At 33.3% G+C, this 18,976-nt stretch overlaps 1 protein-coding gene across 1 annotated transcript in view; it reads right to left on the bottom strand.

The window, feature by feature from the left end:
* LOC134692732 (uncharacterized) overlaps positions 1–18,976 on the bottom strand; it is a 37,843-nt gene that overhangs the window by 10,461 nt on the left and 8,406 nt on the right. Inside the window, exons 3-6 of the mRNA XM_063553237.1 lie at positions 17,064–18,185; positions 14,204–14,381; positions 3,342–3,432; positions 2,018–2,132 (exon numbers count right to left, since the gene is read on the bottom strand). Coding sequence (XP_063409307.1) covers positions 2,018–2,132; positions 3,342–3,432; positions 14,204–14,381; positions 17,064–18,185 — 1,506 coding nt within the window. The remainder of the gene's footprint in view (positions 1–2,017; positions 2,133–3,341; positions 3,433–14,203; positions 14,382–17,063; positions 18,186–18,976) is intronic.

Raw genomic sequence — 18,976 nt, 5'->3', positions numbered from 1 at the left:
CTTAATTGAAAAATTTAACCAAACATTAGGAAAAATTATTAATTTTATGTAGATGAAAACAATAGAAAATGGGATTTCTATATTCCAATATTAATGAGTGCATACAGAAGTACTGTTCATCCCTCCACTGGTTTAAGTCCAAATAAATTAATGTTAGGATGAGAAGTGAATCTACCCCATAAGTTACTGTATCCAATTACCCCGTCAGAATGCCCAGAAACCTGTAAATGAATACGTTGATGATTTGAGAGTTCATATGGAAGAAATATACCATGTAGCTCGAGAAAATCTTAAACAGTCAGTGGAAAAGCAAAAACTAGACCATGATACGAAAATAATTGATAAACCATTTTTAGTTGGATCTCTTGTATTAAAGAAGAAACCATTTTTTTAAAAGCTTGAAATTCCATGGAATGGTCCATTTGTAGTGATTAAACAACTTAGTCCTGTAGTGTATCAAATCAGAGATTACAGAAAAAGTTGTAATATCCATTTTGATAACCTAAGAGCATATGAATCTTCTGCTTTTCCATCCTTGGTTAAAAAAGTGAAACAACAGTTTTATCATGTAACTGATAACTTGTTCAACACTTTTCAAAGTAACCGATAATTACAAAAAAATGTGTTTTGTATTCTGTTTATTGCAGATAGAAGATGAAAAATGACCAAGCCTCCTTTAACTGTAGGAAATGTAGAGATGAGATGAAATCTTTAAAAGAAGCTATCTGGCATGTTCAATTCAATCAAACAACATATAATAACTGTCCTTATTTGTGTACCATATGCCATTTCAAATGTAACAGTTTAAACCGTTTGGAGAACCATGTAAAGAAATATAAACTCCATGCAAAACTAGCAGCTGACGTTCCAGATAGTAAAGTTAATACATTTCTAAAGAAGAACAAGGTGCCTTATAATGTAACATGGGGTAATCTTGGTACAGAAGATCTTACCATCAACTATCCCCGGACCGTCGTTGATGTACAAGAAGAAGTTGTTGAAATTATAACAGACACAGAAACATCCATCTAAACCAAAGATGGAGATACTCAAACGGATCAAATAGAAGATTTTGAAAAACAACTGAAGGACCAGAGAAAAGAGGTATTAAAACTAAGAGAGGAAGCAAACAGAGTTGTTAAAGTACAATTTACATGACATTAAATTATATTCATTCCCGTACTTTTACTTTCCCATTGTTGACGTCAACTTCCACCCAGCAATTGATTATCTAGTTTTGAAGAGAGAAGCTGTTTCATGTACACGTTGAAGAATAAGAAGATTGATAGTTAACTTGTACTATATTTTATAAGAGGTAAACTGCATACATTTTACACACTATTTTACTGATCTCCGCATCAAGTTCTAAATATATACTTTGCCCTATATATAGATCCTAGTTTCCCCTGTTAAATATAGCGCGATCAGCAATTCAAACACATTAACGTTGATTGTTCATTTGTTATTATTTATTCGCGTATTCCTGTGTGACTAAACTTGTTGTATATTTATTGTGTATTGATAATAAAGTATTGTATTTTACATGTTGTTTGCACAAAAGGTAACTGCCGTGTATAAAGTCGTGGTAATGAGACAAACACTTGTTGTGAACACCCATGTAATATTTTACCCACTCGGACACGTTTGTATTATAAATAAGTAAGTTCACAACATAAACCATAAATTTACACACCTGCAGTTATAGATGGAACAGCAACTGATATTAAACCATTAGTTTCTGCTTCATGTTAACAATTTTCAATTGTTCTTTGTAAGATAAAGGCACACTGCCGTTTATCGGTAGGGTAATCATACCATCTTGGACCAATGGCATGTATAACACACTTGTACTGAAGATTGCCAGCAGAAGTTGAGCAGCACTCTCCATCTTTTAAAGGGCCGTTTCTTTGTATGTATGCATCACTCTCCTGTTGAAAATCATAACCTGCTGCCCTACATATAACATCAGCAATTCCTCCCCCATGAGATAAATTTCCATTTGAAGCATTTACTATACCTTCCACATTAAGTTTCAGAATACTTCCAACATACACTCTGATGACTATCTCTTCTTTTGTAATGAAAGATTGGCAGTTAGTTGATTGTATGAAACTGTCAGATAGTTTTTTTGCCTAAAAACGAAACATTAATATAATAATTTTCTTAAAATAAAATTGAATGAAATATAAAATTTGAAGATTGATTGATTGGTGTTTAGCACCACTGTTAGTATTATTGCCTTTCTCTTAGTGGGCAGTTTTTATTGGTGGAGGAAGCCAGAGTGTCCTCAGAATAACCTTTGGCAGGAAAATTGATGATATCACAAACCTAGTAAATTATAAAATGCTTTCTGAGCACAGCTTGATACAACCACAGAGGTCGAACCCTACACAATTTGGGCAAATTTGGCCACAAAATTCAAGCTTGATACTGTCTGAATTTGGATGATGATCAAATTTTTACAAAATATAGGTTTCTAACACAAAATAAATGTGGGCAAAGATCTTTTTAAAAAATATCTATTATGCAAATACCACAAGCACTTGTCTCAGAAAATATCCTTTATACCTTAATATAACACAAGGTACTTATCTAAAAATTTTGAAAAATGTCACCAGGTCGAAATTCCGTACTTTGCCAATTTCTCATTTGCTAAACCTACTTGAACTTATTATGCCGTAAATCTTAATTGATTTATATACACAATGGTGTATGACACGACTTAACCATTGTTGTCAGGATCATTTGTAGCATGCCTCAGAAGCAGGTCAACGTGAGGTTTTTTTTTGTATGCCAACACCAAATTGGAAACACTACATCCGCAGTGATTTATTTATTATTAAAAATATTTACAAATAAACTGTCAGCTTTTTTCTAAATAGAAATTATTTTTTTTATTGTAAATTCGTAAAAGATTATATGATACAAACCCTTATAAGAGTTATTTGAGGTATGTCTAATGGTCTACGTTAAGACAAGAGAGAGTCTGAATAATATCAATGGAATGGGAAAATGGTTACAACCTCAGTGTTGACAAGCTAGTGATACAGTTATTAGACTTTACTTAGAACACTCAGCCACTGTGGCCCCTTAGATGTTGAAAAGATACACATCTGCTGGTTTCATAAATTTCTTTATTTGTTTTAACTAGTATTAAGTTCATATAAATGCAGTTTATGACATATAATTTTTAAAATCATGAATTCATTTTACATCTCTCCAATTATATGCCCCTTTTGAAAGGAAGAAAATTTTGATCCTCATAGTTAATGGCACACTTTATCATGGAACATACTGCCAGACAAAAACAGGACATCATGCAAGAATTTTATAAATCCTACCTTGGGCATGGCAACCTGAGCAGCTATGTCTCCCATTTTAGTCTCTGTTTTAACTTTACTGTCCTTGTTCATGAAAGTAGCATGTGTGTCTCTGAAAGAAATGCCAATCATCAAATATTTCATTTTAATAATAAACAGAATATTCTGACAATGTTTTTACTCTTAACAAGAAAACACAACAGATGAAGATCTAGGATTTTGAAAAAGGGGGCTCTCCTAATGGGAACCATGAGGAGTGGGACTTGTTAAAGTCTATTCATTAACCATAAAATTATATGTAGGTCCATAAGATAGGGTCCAGGCCCCTCCCTTATTAACCTGCCTCTGCACAGTATTATTTTTAAAATTATTGCTTAAGATAGGTGAATGGTTAGAAGATGTCCAGCAACAGATGTTACATGCATTTTTATGAAAAGAAAAATTTATTAATGTTAACAAAATAAGGTCAAGGTCAGATATCCTCAGACGAACAGACAAGTTTACCTTACAATTATTCCATGCACCAAATGTAGATGACTAATCAATTGCTTACACTAGACACAAAAGGACCTAACCATTAAAACGTTATGTAGATCACTGATCAATGAAGTGAGATTAGGTCAGAAGAATGGTTCAAGAATCTGTCCAACGAACATGAAAACCTTGCAATGATTCTTCATACCCTACTCTTGTCATGTATTGTTTGTTGAATGTTGATTCCTTTGTCTTTGGTGTTTGGCCTACTGGTTCTGCTGAAGGCTTCTGTTGAATACATGTTAAGTGCTTACTGAACTCTTGCTGTACCATTGCTATCATATCTTGGTCTTTGTCAATAAAATGTATCTCTTTCAATGAGGTTAACTTCCCTTGCTTTTTGCTGTAACTTATAACTGCCTGACAATACATTTGGCGGCATATTTCTTTTGGTACACCAAAAATACCTGCAAAAGAAATAGGTATTAGAAAGTCAATATAAATAAATGTGGTTATTCAAATTTCACAACTTTTCAAAGCGTATTTAGATTTTGGTTTTGAAATCTAACTGTAGGGCTAGACTTTTTATAGCTGATTTCGCTATTGGTTTTGAAGGGTTTTTGGTGTTTTTTTTGTGTATATGATCGTTTTTGGTATTTCAATAAACATTTCAAATCCTTTGAAGGTTGTATTAGCTTTTAGGTTTGATTTTTTTCAGACGTGAATAATATTGTATAAACCGTGATTTAAGTATCGTGTTTAGACATAAAGAATAAGACTTTTTAATTTGAGTGTTAATAATCTGCGAATTTATATTCCTTTCGAAATACTACGAAAATAACAAACGAGAAGTTTGTAAGAAACAAATAAATTTTTCATTCAAAGTCGTTTCAAAATAGATACTTTCTAAGTATATAATTTCGACGTTCGTGTAATAGTATACATTTGAATCAGAATGATTCTCAGAAGTCGTCAGTTACCTACTGTATGGTTCAAAGACCTAGAAGTTTATATGAACCAAGAAGTTGTTTAGGTTCAGAATCGGATTCACACATATTGAATAAAAATCGAGAAAAACGTACCACAAAATTCAGCAGCAAATGAAAATGAAACAATGACCTGTGTATCGGCAGGTAATACACCAATTTTCGCTGATGAAAGTACCATGCCAAGACAGAATGATAGTTATGAATGAAGAAGAAATAACCACAATGAGAAAATGGGATAAAATTCCTAGATGGGAAATAAACAGAGAGGCTCATCAAAGTACCTTAAATACTAACAATTCAATTGACAATAGATGACCAATAAATCAAAGTACAGAGAAAACTGTTCCATCTGAAAATAGAGGAACATATCAAAGTACTTGGAGTACTGGTCACTCAGATAACAGAAATGCATACCAAAGTGCAGGGAATACTGATCACTCCGACATGAGGGACAATCCAATTACTTGGAGTACTGATAACTCTGAACGACGATAATTAAACAGAACATCTGGTCAAAGCAATAAAGAACATCAAAGCACTCATAGCACTGTTGAAAGGAAGAGGTGTGAAATGATTAGACACGAACAACAGAGAATGGACTATTCTGAAGTGGGCAGATATCAGTATGTTGATACTTACCCTGATCATAGACAGTCGACATTTCGAAGTTCTGATAGTACGCATCATGAAAGATTTACGGAATACCCAGAAACTTACAAAAGATATTCACAATTTCTTAGAAATATGCCTGACTATACTCATACCAAAAGTAATTATGCTGAACCTCAGACAAATTTTCCACCAGAAATTATACAAGCAGATCGAGGAACAGAATATCCAAGAGCAACTGCTGATAATATGTACTCGAGATATGAAAGACATCGTTGACCAGAAAACACATATTCCAAGGTATCAAATATAGGTCGTATGTCATCAAATGAACCACAACATAGACTTCCTGTTTATAATGACAAAACTGAATGGGAATCATTTTGGTGTCAATTCCAGTTCATTTCAAGAAGCTATGCATGGGACAATCAGAAGCAAGCAACACAACTGTTATTATGTTTGCAAAATGAAGCTTTAAACTTTGCTTAAAGTATCCCAAATGCAGTACAGACAGATATTTTTAGTTTGTTGAGTTGAGGAAGAGGTTCGGTGACAATATTTTACCATCAAAACACAGAGCAGCACTCCAAGATCTTCACAAGCAGAACAAAGAAAGCCTACAAGAACTTGCTCATAGAGTTTTAAACCTGATAAGTAAAGCTTACCCAGAAATTAAAGGGACACAGATATTCGAGGAATTGACTGTTGAGCATTTCCTTTATGGTCTTTATGATGAAAATATGACGTAAGATGCTATAAGCAAGCAGCCCAATTAAGCAAAGAAAACGGAGAGTAATAACAATGGTGTTATAATTGTTATAGAATTGGTCATTTCAGGCGTAATTGTCCATCAAAACAAGATATATGGGAACCAAACAGAAATAGCCATCATGGAGAAAACCAACAAAGAGATGTATATGCACCAGTCAAAACAACTTTCGATCCTTTTAACTAGAAAGGGATGTGCCTGTAGGCCAAGCACTAGCCCCAAAGAGTAATGAAGTAATTATTGAGAAAAGACAACAATCAATTCCAAAGAAGGAAATTGAATGTTCAGAAGAAAATTGTTTAAAAAGAATATTTGCAACCTCAGAGAAAAACACTTCTGAGAAACATCTAACTACTGAAGGTTTATGCCCTTCAAGCAGTGATGTTGAAATTATCAGTAAGCAATCAGACCAATGTAGCAAGAATGAACATATTGAAAACCCAGTTTTGTCCAGGGTTGATGCTGTGAATCAGTATATAATTGATATGAATGAGAAAACTATTGTTTTAACTTCTGAAATTTTAACAGAGAAACACTTTGAAGACAACGAATCTTCTGATGATAGTGTTGATGGAGAAAATAGTGTATGTATTGACAGAGTTGAATCAGCAGTTATTCAAACGTATGTTAGAATAGATGATTATGAGTTAAAAGCGGTAATTGACACAGGTGCTGAGGTCACTGTGCTCAGTGAAAAGGTTTATAGGAACCTTTGCAAAAGAACATAATCTTCAGTTGAAAACAGCAACACGTGAATTGTTAGTAGCTGAAGAGGAGGAAAAGATGTCAGCAACTGGTATTACAGAGATAGAAATGAGTTTGGAACCACTGCGTTTTACTTGGCCAGTATATGTAGCTCGTTTAAATGAAGATTTGCTTCATGGCTGTGATATTATTGATGAAATGGACATCACGGTAAATACAAAACGTGGAATTCAAATAAAAGACATTTGGTATCCATGTGAAGTAAAGAGAAGAGAAGAGAAGTATTAAGGATTGTTCTTAATAAGAGCATTTCCATAAAATCTCAATCAGAGATGATTATACAAATACCAGTACCAGTACCAGATACAGAGATATTTAAAGTAATTATGCCTTGTTTGAACCAGTAATTTACGGCAATCCCAAAATTCTTGCTGGGAAAGGATTGGTTTCTACACAAATACCGTCTATACCAGTGCGATTCATAAACTTGGAAAATAGTCCATTGAAAATTGAAGAAGGTACTTTAATAGGAACTCTGCAGGGAACTGTGGATGAAGTGACAGACTTTATTGATATGACAGATGTCCAAATGACGAAAATACCCAAAATTTGTAGATAACATGATCCCGTAAAAACACATGACACATCTGAAAACGTGTTTACATCATCAAGATAAAATACAGTAGATGAATTTTGTTCAGAACTCCAAGAATATATTTCAGAACAGTTGTAAAAACATCAAAAGTAACACTGGCAAACGTTCTCGTAAAACACAGAGATGCCTTCGCTAAATCGAAAATAGAACTTGGATCTTGTTCTGTGCTTAAACAGAGAATAGACACAGTACATGCAGCACCAGTCCGCCAACCTTTACGAAGTTGTTTGTCTGTTTGTCTTTTTTCATTTTTAGCCATGGCGTTGTCAGTTTATTTTCAATTTACAAGTTTGACTGTCCCTCTGGTATCTTTTGTCCCTCTTTAATGGCTTAATTGAAAAATTTAACCAAACATTAGGAAAAATTATTAATTTTATGTAGATGAAAACAATAGAAAATGGGATTTCTATATTCCAATATTAATGAGTGCATACAGAAGTACTGTTCATCCCTCCACTGGTTTAAGTCCAAATAAATTAATGTTAGGATGAGAAGTGAATCTACCCCATAAGTTACTGTATCCAATTACCTCGTCAGAATGCCCAGAAACCTGTACATGAATAAGTTGATGATTTGAGAGTTCATATGGAAGAAATATACCATGTAGCTCGAGAAAATCTTAAACAGTAAGTGGAAAAGCAAAAACTAGACCATGATACGAAAATAATTGATAAACCATTTTTAGTTGGATCTCTTGTATTAAAGAAGAAACCATTTTTTTACAAGCTTGAAAGTCCATGGAATGGTCCATTTGTAGTGATTAAACAACTTAGTCCTGTAGTTTATCAAATCACAGATTACAGAAAAAGTTGTAATATCCATTTTGATAACCTAAGAGCATATGAATCTTCTGTTTTTCCATCCTGGGTAAAAAAAAGAAACAACAGTTTTTATCCATGTAACTGATAACTTGTTCAACACTTTTCAAAGTAACCGATAATTACAAAAAATGTGTTTTGTATTCTGTTTATTGCAGATAGAAGATGAAAAATGACCAAGCCTCCTTTAACTGTAGGAAATGTGGAGATGAGATGAAATCTTTAAAAGAAGCTATCTGGCATGTTCAATTCAATCAAACAACATATAATAACTGTCCTTATTTTTGAACCATATGCCATTTCAAATGTAACAGTTTAAACCGTTTGGAGAACCATGTAAAGAAGTATAAACTCCATGCAAAACTAGCAGCTGACGTTCCAGATAGTAAAGTTAATACATTGCTAAAGAAGAACAATGTGCCTTATAATGTAACATGGGGTAATCTTGGTACAGAAGATCTTACCATCAACTATCCCGGGACCGTCGTTGATGTACAAGAAGAAGTTGTTGAAATTATAACAGACACAGAAACATCCATCCAAACCAAAGATGGAGATACTCAAACTGATCAAATAGAAGATTTTGAAAAAACAACTGAAGGACCAGAGAAAAGAGGTATTAAAACTAAGAGAGGAAGCAAACAGAGTTGTTAAAATACAATTTACATGACATTAAATTATACTCATTCCCGTACTTTTACTTTCCCATTGTTGACGTCAACTTCCATCCAGCAATAGATTATCTAGTTTTGAAGAGAGAAGCTGTTTCATGTACACGTTGAAGAATAAGAAGATTGATAGTTAACTTGTACTATATTTTATAAGAGGTAAACTGCATACATTTTACACACTATTTTACTGATCTCCGCATCAAGTTCTAAATATATACTTTGCCCTATATATAGATCCTAGTTTCCCCTGTTAAATATAGCGCGATCAGCAATTCAAACACATTAACGTTGATTGTTCATTTGTTATTATTTATTCGCGTATTCCTGTGTGACTAAACTTGTTGTATATTTATTGTGTATTGATAATAAAGTATTGTATTTTTACATGTTGTTTGCACAAAAGGTAACTGCCGTGTATAAAGTCGTGGTAATGAGACAAACACTTGTTGTGAACACCCATGTAACATTTTACCCACTCGGACACGTTTGTATTATAAATAAGTAAGTTCACAACATAAACCATAAATTTACACACCTGCAGTTATAGATGGAACAGCAACTGATATTAAACCATTAGTTTCTGCTTCATGTTAACAATTTTCAATTGTTCTTTGTAAGATAAAGGCACACTGCCGTTTATCGGTAGGGTAATCATACCATTTTGGACCAATGGCATGTATAACACACTTGTACTGAAGATTGCCAGCAGAAGTTGAGCAGCACTCTCCATCTTTTAAAGGGCCGTTTCTTTGTATGTATGCATCACTCTCCTGTTGAAAATCATAACCTGCTGCCCTACATATAACATCAGCAATTCCTCCCCCATGAGATAAATTTCCATTTGAAGCATTTACTATACCTTCCACATTAAGTTTCAGAATACTTCCAACATACACTCTGATGACTATCTCTTCTTTTGTAATGAAAGATTGGCAGTTAGTTGATTGTATGAAACTGTCAGATAGTTTTTTTTGCCTAAAAACGAAACATTAATATAATAATTTTCTTAAAATAAAATTGAATGAAATATAAAATTTGAAGATTAATTGATTGGTGTTTAGCACCACTTTTAGTATTATTGCCTTTTTCTTAGTGGGCAGTTTTTATTGGTGGAGGAAGCCAGAGTGTCCTGAGAATAACCTTTGGCAGGAAAATTGATGATATCACAATCCTAGTAAATTATAAAATGCTTTCTGAGCACAGCTTGATACAACCACAGAGGTCGAATCCTGCACAAATTGGGCAAATTTGGCCACAAAATTCAAGCTTGATACTGTCTGAATTTGGATGATGATCAAATTTTTACAAAATATAGGTTTCTAACACAAAATAAATGTGGGCAAAGATCTTTTAAAATATATCTATTATGCAAATACCACAAGCACTTGTCTCAGAAAATATCCTGTATACCTTAATATAACACAAGGTACTTATCTAAAAATTTTGAAAAATGTCACCAGGTCGAAATTCCGTACTTTGCCAATTTCTCATTTGCTAAACCTACTTGAACTTATTATGCCGTAAATCTTAATTGATTTATATACACAATGGTGTATGACACGACTTAACCATTGTTGTCAGGATCATTTGTAGCATGCCTCAGAAGCAGGTCAACGTGAGGGTTTTTTTGTATGCCAACACCAAATTGGAAACACTACATCCGCAGTGATTTATTTATTATTAAAAATATTTACAAATAAACTGTCAGCTTTTTTCTAAATAGAAATTATTTTTTTTATTGTTAATTCGTAAAAGATTATATGATACAAACCCTTATAAGAGTTATTTGAGGTATGTCTAATGGTCTACATTAAGCCAAAAGAGAGTCTGAATAATATCAATGGAATGGGAAAATGGTTACAACCTCAGTGTTGACAAGCTAGTGATACAGTTATTAGACTTTACTTAGAACACTAAGCCACTGTGGCCCCTTAGATTTTGAAGAGATACACATCTACTGGTTTCATAAATTTCTTTATTTGTTTTAACTAGTATTAAGTTCATATAAATGCAGTTTATGACATATAATTTTTAAAATCATGAATTCATTTTACATCTCTCCAATTATATGCCCCTTTGAAAGGAAGAAAATTTTGATCCTCATAGTTAATGGCACACTTTATCATGGAACATACTGCCAGACAAAAACAAGACATCATGCAAGAATTTTATAAATCCTACCTTGGGCATGGCAACCTGAGCAGCTATGTCTCCCATTTTAGTCTCTGTTTTAAGTTTACTGTCCTTGTTCATGAAAGTAGCATGTGTGTCTCTGAAAGAAATGCCAATCATCAAATATTTCATTTTAATAATAAACAGAATATTCTGACAATGTTTTTACTCTTAACAAGAAAACACAACAGATGAAGATCTAGGATTTTGAAAAAGGGGGCTCTCCTAATGGGAACCATGAGGAGTGGGACTTGTTAAAGTCTATTCATTAACCATAAAATTATATGTAGGTCCATAAGATAGGGTCCATGCCCCTCCCTTATTAACCTGCCTCTGCACAGTATTATTTTTAAAATTATTGCTTAAGATAGGTGAATGGTTAGAAGATGTCCAGCAACAGATGTTACATGCATTTTTATGAAAAGAAAAATTTATTAATGTTAACAAAATAAGGTCAAGGTCAGATATCCTCAGACGAACAGACAAGTTTACCTTACAATTATTCCATGCACCAAATGTAGATGACTAAATCAATTGCTTACACTAGACACAAAAGGACCTAACCATTAAAACTTTATGTAGATCACTGATCAATGAAGTGAGATTAGGTCAGAAGAATGGTTCAAGAATCTGTCCAACGAACATGAAAACCTTGCAATGATTCTTCATACCAACATTAGCATTCTGAGAGTATTGCATGGCAATACATAGTCATCTACCGGGTAAAAATTCATTTTACTGGAACAAAATGTTAACTTGTTCTATAAACTGTCATGATGTAAACAAAAAGAAAATATCAAGTCAATATCTTCAAGCATGACTAAAAACAGTGTGCAAAACTGAGTATAAGAGTGATTTTTATAAGTCTGAAGATCATAACTCTGCAAAAAATTATCAGACTGAAACAAAAATTTGAACTTGATCTGTAACTTGACATGATAAAACAATATATTCCAATTATCAATCAATATCTTCAAGCATGATGAAAACAAGAATGTGTCCAAAGTACATGGATGCCCCACTCGCACTATCATTTTCCATGTTCAATGGACCGTGAAATTGGATATAAAATCTAATTTGGCATTAAAATTAGAAAGATCATATCATAGGGAACATGTGTACTAAGTTTGAAGTTGATTGGACTTCAACTTCATCAAAAACTACCTTGACCAAAAACTTTAACTTGAAGCGGGACAGACGGATGAACGGATGGAAGGACAAACAAAGGAACGAACGGACGCACAGACCAGAAAACATAATGCCTCTCTACTATCGTAGGTGGGGCATAAAAATCAAATCAATATCTTCAAGAAAGAAGAACAAAAGTATGGAAAACTGGTTTGCCGGACTCCATCTGGATGGAGCAAGGGACAGACAGACAGACAGACAGACAAACAGTTTTGTTCATGAAAATGAGGACAAGAACAATTACATGTTGTTTGCTCTGTTCCATAAATAGGTCAAAAAGATATATATTGATACAAATTTGGTTGTTAGATTACCAATCAGGATAAAAATTAGCAAAGGTGGCCAATGTTTTTCAAGTTCAAAAACTTTGTTGTATTTTCTTGCTGTATATAACTCTAAGTTATAAAAGTTTTTCAGTCTATTTTTTAATTCAATACGATTTGGAAGCTTTTCTTCTAGCTTGCATTTGTAGATGTGTTTTTTTAGGCAAAAATTACAAGAAAATTTAAAAATAAGCTTTCTTCTACAAAACCAAGAAAAAAGTTCTTTTTGTTAAATTCAATGTTAACATAGAAATTATTCAGACAAGCACAAAACAAATATAAACAAAAATGTGTCCATAGTACACAGATGCCCCACTCACACTATCATTTTATAGGTTTAGTGGACCGTAAAATTGGGGTCAAAACTCTACCTTGGCATTAAAATTAGAAAGATCATATCATAGGGCACATGTGTACCAAGTTTCAAGTTGATTAAAGGGACACTAGCTGTCACATTCATGGTCACCGATTTGACTCAAATTCTCATTTTTGATTTATAACAATGTAAAACATTTATCCAAACTACCAAAAGTCGAAAATAAACAGTATACAAAGCATGGTATAGATAATATGTAGGTTCGTTTCGTGTGTATGTTAGTCCAGACGCCATCTAATTAACTATTGATTGGACCTCAGATGACCATATAAGCGATGTAAATATAAATAACGATATAAATAGATTAAACCAACACGTGCAATTGGATTTTTATAGGTCTGTTTGATTTTATCTTATAGAATAAAAATTTATGTGTCTCATTGTGTTTAACCGTATACGATTGATTTTGTATAGATCGAATCAGTAATCAAATGATTTACCGTAGTTTCTTTTTCATTGTTGACATTCTTTTTCTTTAAATAACATGTACACGTATAATGCATGCGTTGTCAATCTCTAGCGAGGGGTTAAATTGAAGTTCACATGAATACGGATTTAATGAGGTCGGCTAATTCACTTGCAAGTGTAACAGTAATTATCAATGTTTCATCGCTTAATTTGACAAAATTAAACCATTTTGGCTGCTAAAAGCGAATGATTATTTCACTATTTTACTTTCATTATTGATTGAACAAAAAAAATCTTACTTAGATTTTTTATATAGACGGACGGAAGGATGGACAGACGAGCGGACGCACAGACCAGAAAACACAATGCCCCTCTACTATCGTAGGTGGGGCATAAAAAATTGATGTCACTTGACAATCATAATATAAATGTCCAATAGTTTCATCTTCACATCTACAAAAAGAACAATTGAAGCTTAACAAGAGAAGATATCTGAGATACAAGATATGAGCTAAAAAATGTAAAACTAGATGGGATGAGAGGCTTCCTGCTCTTTTACTTGCTCTAAACTCTGACACTGACGTGAAAGGTAAAAGTGATTTTTAAAAATGTTTGGTTTATTGTTGACCCTATCTTCCTGCATAATGCATAACAATGCATAAGTTTAATGTTCAAACATCTTTTGAAATGAAAGTTTTTTATATTAATTTATTTGTCTACATTTACCTGGCTATTTGTTGACTTGTATCAATATGCAGAATCTGCTCTTGATTTTCAGCTGTAGTATTGGTAGCCACAACATCTTTTCCTACTAATTTCAATTTCATTTCAAGGTGTTGAATATGTGTCTCTAATTCTGCCTTTTGTGATTTCAGTTTTGACACCTCCTCACCAATAGTATCAACTGCAAAGATATATAATTAAATAGGTTTTATACCCTATTATGCTAAATTTGAGAATGGAAATTGGTAATGTGTCATTGAGACAACAAACCAACAATAGAGCAGACACTGACCATAGACCAGACAACAACAGAAGATCACCAACAGAAAGCGAGAAATTCCTGCACCCGGAGGAGTATGGGTAAGGTTTATCATTGTTGAAGGCCATACAAAGCCCTATACTTACTTACTACGACATCATTAGAACTCTGCTGGATAGCTGTCTCATTTGCAATTATACCACAAAAACAAAACAAGAAGCTTAAGTGAATCTGTAGCTATTATTTGAAAAATTCACACGAGAGAAGATACAATTTAACTTCTGACAAAGGAGAGGTATCCGATATACAGGTAAGAGCCATTAGTTGGCCTCAGAAATAAAAAAAAAATATCAATTTTCAAACCTTTCAAAATTATGTTCATTTTTTGATAAATTAACAGCTTGATATAATCTAAATACTTTCGCACAGAAAGATCAACTGCGTAGTTATTATGATGTCATATACATGTTGAAATGACACAGTTCATCTAAAACTGCAATTTTATACAAAGTTTCTGGAAAAAATAGATATAAGCCAACGGTGACTTGTTTACCACCCAAACAACATTTAATGTTTAGGACTTCCTTGACACATGAGTTATGAACAACTGCTAATCCTAAAACCTAAACAGTAATTAAAACTTAACAAGAATAATCTATGATATACAGTATTTTTTTTCCATCCTCGCTAGCCAAGGGTAACACGCCCCTTCCCTCCTCTCCATCCTTGTCAGATTAAGAGATAATTTCAAATCCATGAACTAATGATTTTCATTGGTTGCAGTGGTACCTGGCTGCATCCAATCAAATTTCCTATTATAACATGTTCCCCTGTAAATGTCGAAAATGCCGGTAAACAATTGCCACTTGCTGATTGTACAACAAGTCATCACCTTCTCCCCCCCCCCAAAAAAAAACCACCCTTTTGTGACAATCTAAATGTTTTTCATCAGCTAACAAAAGTTCCTTGCACAAATGTTGGAATGTCAATGTATATTTTTGTTTCCTGTTTCAATAACTTTGCAAACATCAGGGATGTTTTCACCTCCGCACTGAGGAAAAATCAAATACTACCATTGATGAAAATATTAGGTATTTGGGGAATGGGCGTGACTTTATCCAACCAATAAATGGCACAACATTGTTATCACAAATGTTGGCTTAATCTGCCTAGGGTGGAAAGGAGGGGAATTGATTGGCTAGGAAAATTGTTTTTTTTCAGGATACAGGGCATTAATACAAAGAAAGTGACAGTTTGAAATCTTTTTATAAAATACAAATTAACTGTAAACCAGATGCTCCGCATGGCGCAGCTTTATACGACCGCAGAGGTTGAACCCTGAACGGTTGAGGAAAGTATGGACACAACATTCAAGCTGGATTCAGCTCTAAATTTGGATTGTGATTAAATAGTTGACACAGAATGAATGTGGTCTAATGAACTTAAAAAAAAACATTTGCCTTTGAGCAATTCACGATGCTGTTGAATAATAATCCTCTCAAAAAAATATTTGAAGAAATCTTATTTTTATTTATGAAATCTGAAATGAGAAAAACTTTCCCTTCTTCCAAAACTGATCTCAATTCAAATTTCTAATGGAGTTTGCAACAATAACTGCTCATTTAAATACATCATAAAATATTAAAATGTAAAAAAAAAAACTTATTTTAATTTTGGACCCTTTGGACCTTAATGAAAACCAATTTAAAAACGGGACCAAAAATTAAGAATCTACTAACACAGTTAGATTTGGCATATCAAAGAACCCCAATTATTCAATTTTTGATGAAATCAAACAAAGTTTAATTTTGGACCCCGATTCGGACCAACTTGAGAACTGGGCCAATAATAAAAAATCTATGTACATTTTTAGATTCAGCATATCAAAGAACCCCAAGGATTCAATTTTTGATGAAATCAAACAAAGTTTAGTTTTGGACCCTTTGGGCCCCTTATCACCAAACTGTTGGGACCCAAACTCCCAAAATCAATCCCAACCTTCCTTTTGTGTTCATAAACCTTGTGTTTAAATTTCATTGATTTCTATTCACTTATACTAAAGTTATTGTGCAAAAACCAAGAATAATGCTTATTTGGGCCCTTTTTTGGCCCCTTATTCCTAAACAGTTAGAACAAAAACTCCCAAAATCAATCCCAACCTTTTTTTTTGTGGTCATAAACCTTGTGTCAAAATTTCATAGATTTCTATTTACTTAAACTAAAGTTATAGTGCGAAAACCAAGAAAATGCTTAGTTGGGCCCTTTTTGGCCCCTTATTCCTAAAACATTGAGACCAAAACTCCCAAAATCAATCCCAGCCTTCCTTTTGTGGTCATAAACCTTGCGTTATAATTTCATAGATTTCTATTCACTTTTACAAAAGTTAGAGTGCGAAAACTAAAAGTATTCGGACGACGACGACGACAACGACGACGACGCAGCCAACGTGATAGCAATATACGACGAAATTTTTTTCAAATTTTGTGGTCGTATTAAACTACAACTAACACTGACTAAGATCAACATTTGGATAATTCCCTTAGATATTTATCCAGCGAATAATGTAATCATATTCATACAAAATCTTGATCTTATATTTTTTACCTTGTATAGACTTTGATATGCAAGTTTTTTTTCTGAACAATCTTTCCTGGTGAAATAGATCTTTAATGATTTCTTTAGTAGACGCAATCAATATTCCTTTGTCTGTATATTTACAAACTAACAATTTATTTCTATTTTTTGCAATGATATCTGTAAAAATTTGGCTTTTATGAAAAGCATTTGCATTTTCACATCCTTCATCTGAGGTTGATAGCCCAGTGGAAAGAAAGTTTTCATAAATGGCAGATTTGACTATGCACACATTTATATCCTGGTTGCAATAAAATTGCAGACCTTCAGCGCCAGATTTATCTACTTTCCAAACCAGTTGGATATTTTCCTTTTCAAGTATTTCACAAAATAGAAGAGAAGCTTCACTGCATGTTAATAGCTGAATAACTAAGGGATCAAATTGAATTTTCTTCATAAGAAGAGAAGATAAACATTTGTTCATTGCATGTATTGCTTCTTGAACCTTGATATCCTGGCCTTGAAAATACACACAGTTTTGCTCTTCTTGTAGTCCAATGTTAACATCATAAAATTTCTGTGATAGTTGTTCTAACAAACCAAACCTTTTCAAAGCCATTGTCTTCCATTTTTCATCTAAAGAAACTGCTTTTTTGACAGATGAACTTGTGATTTGCTCAATTAGTTTGTTTATAAGACTCTTGGAGTCGTAAAACCCAATTATGAACATTGCTGTGTTATCCTCTACCAGATCTATGCTCTTTGCTGCAAGTTGTTCCTGTAAAACCTCTTCTGCCATTTGTAATGTAAAAGGTAGCTTTGGTACTGTTTTCAGAATTACTTCATCAAACTCATTGGTCAAACAGTTGACAATTTCTGAAATGACTGCAAGTGGTGGTTCTGATTTCACTTTTACTTCTAGAAATTCCTCGGCAAAATTTATTTTGCTTATTTGTAGACTTGAGATTGCTTTAATTACTGGCTCCAGTCTATCCCTATGATGTGTCATTAAGAACTGCATCTTAACAGGCATCAATGTTCCTGTTGCGTCTGCAGTCCCTATTTCTTTTCCATTCTCTAAGGTAACTTTGATAATTATTTGTTTCCATGCAGATTTCCATGATGATGTGAACTGATTGTCAGGGACCATGTCTGAAATTTATTTAGACATAAATTAAAATACATAACAGAGTTCTCAAAAAGAGGTGGTTTGAAGTTTTGAAGCAGATCGAGGTAAGAAACTTTTAGGACCATTTTATGCACAAAAAAAGTTTTTTTTTTTTTTCGGTAAATAGTAAATTAAGGTTGTGTTCATGGGACTTATAGACAATTCATTGAAACAAAACTAGTCAGAATTCTTTTGATTATGGTACATTAAAGATACATAATCAACACATATATGTCAGATAGAATTTACTCAAAATTGTACAAAATCTGCTCTTTGGGTCTTAGGAATTTAGGACGCCCCTCTGCCTAACCTGAAATCCATACATTGGGTCTAGCTGCAAATAGAACTTTATAATATTTTTTATGAAACTTAGCATGCATTGTGTATAAGTTTTAAATCATTTGGTTGATGCAAACCGAAATTAGAGAGCAGAAACCAATTTCGAACGGGTACAAGGATGTAAATGGGTTAAGTCTAAAGGCCCTGTTGCTGTTTTGCAGGGGGCATAAAAAAAATATGATTAGGTCAAATGAACATCATAAAAGAATGAATAAAATACTTTTAAATTCACAGAAGTTTGGACCTACGACTGTAGTTTAGTGATGACAAATATGTTAGGCTAGCTAAACCCGATCTATTAGATAGAAATTGTACCCCGTTTTATAAACTCTTTTTAAACATAGAATGCTGAAAATCTTAAATATTATTTTTTTTATCAGCATACCCATGATACCAATGTGCATGCACATGTGTGTTGGCTTACAGGGAGCTAAGC

The sequence above is a fragment of the Mytilus trossulus genome, chromosome 12, assembly GCF_036588685.1.
Source record: "Mytilus trossulus isolate FHL-02 chromosome 12, PNRI_Mtr1.1.1.hap1, whole genome shotgun sequence".
Taxonomy (NCBI): Eukaryota; Metazoa; Mollusca; class Bivalvia; order Mytilida; family Mytilidae; genus Mytilus; species Mytilus trossulus.
The sequence above is the reverse complement of the archived record's forward strand: the minus strand, read 5'-3'. Positions and strand labels throughout refer to the sequence as shown.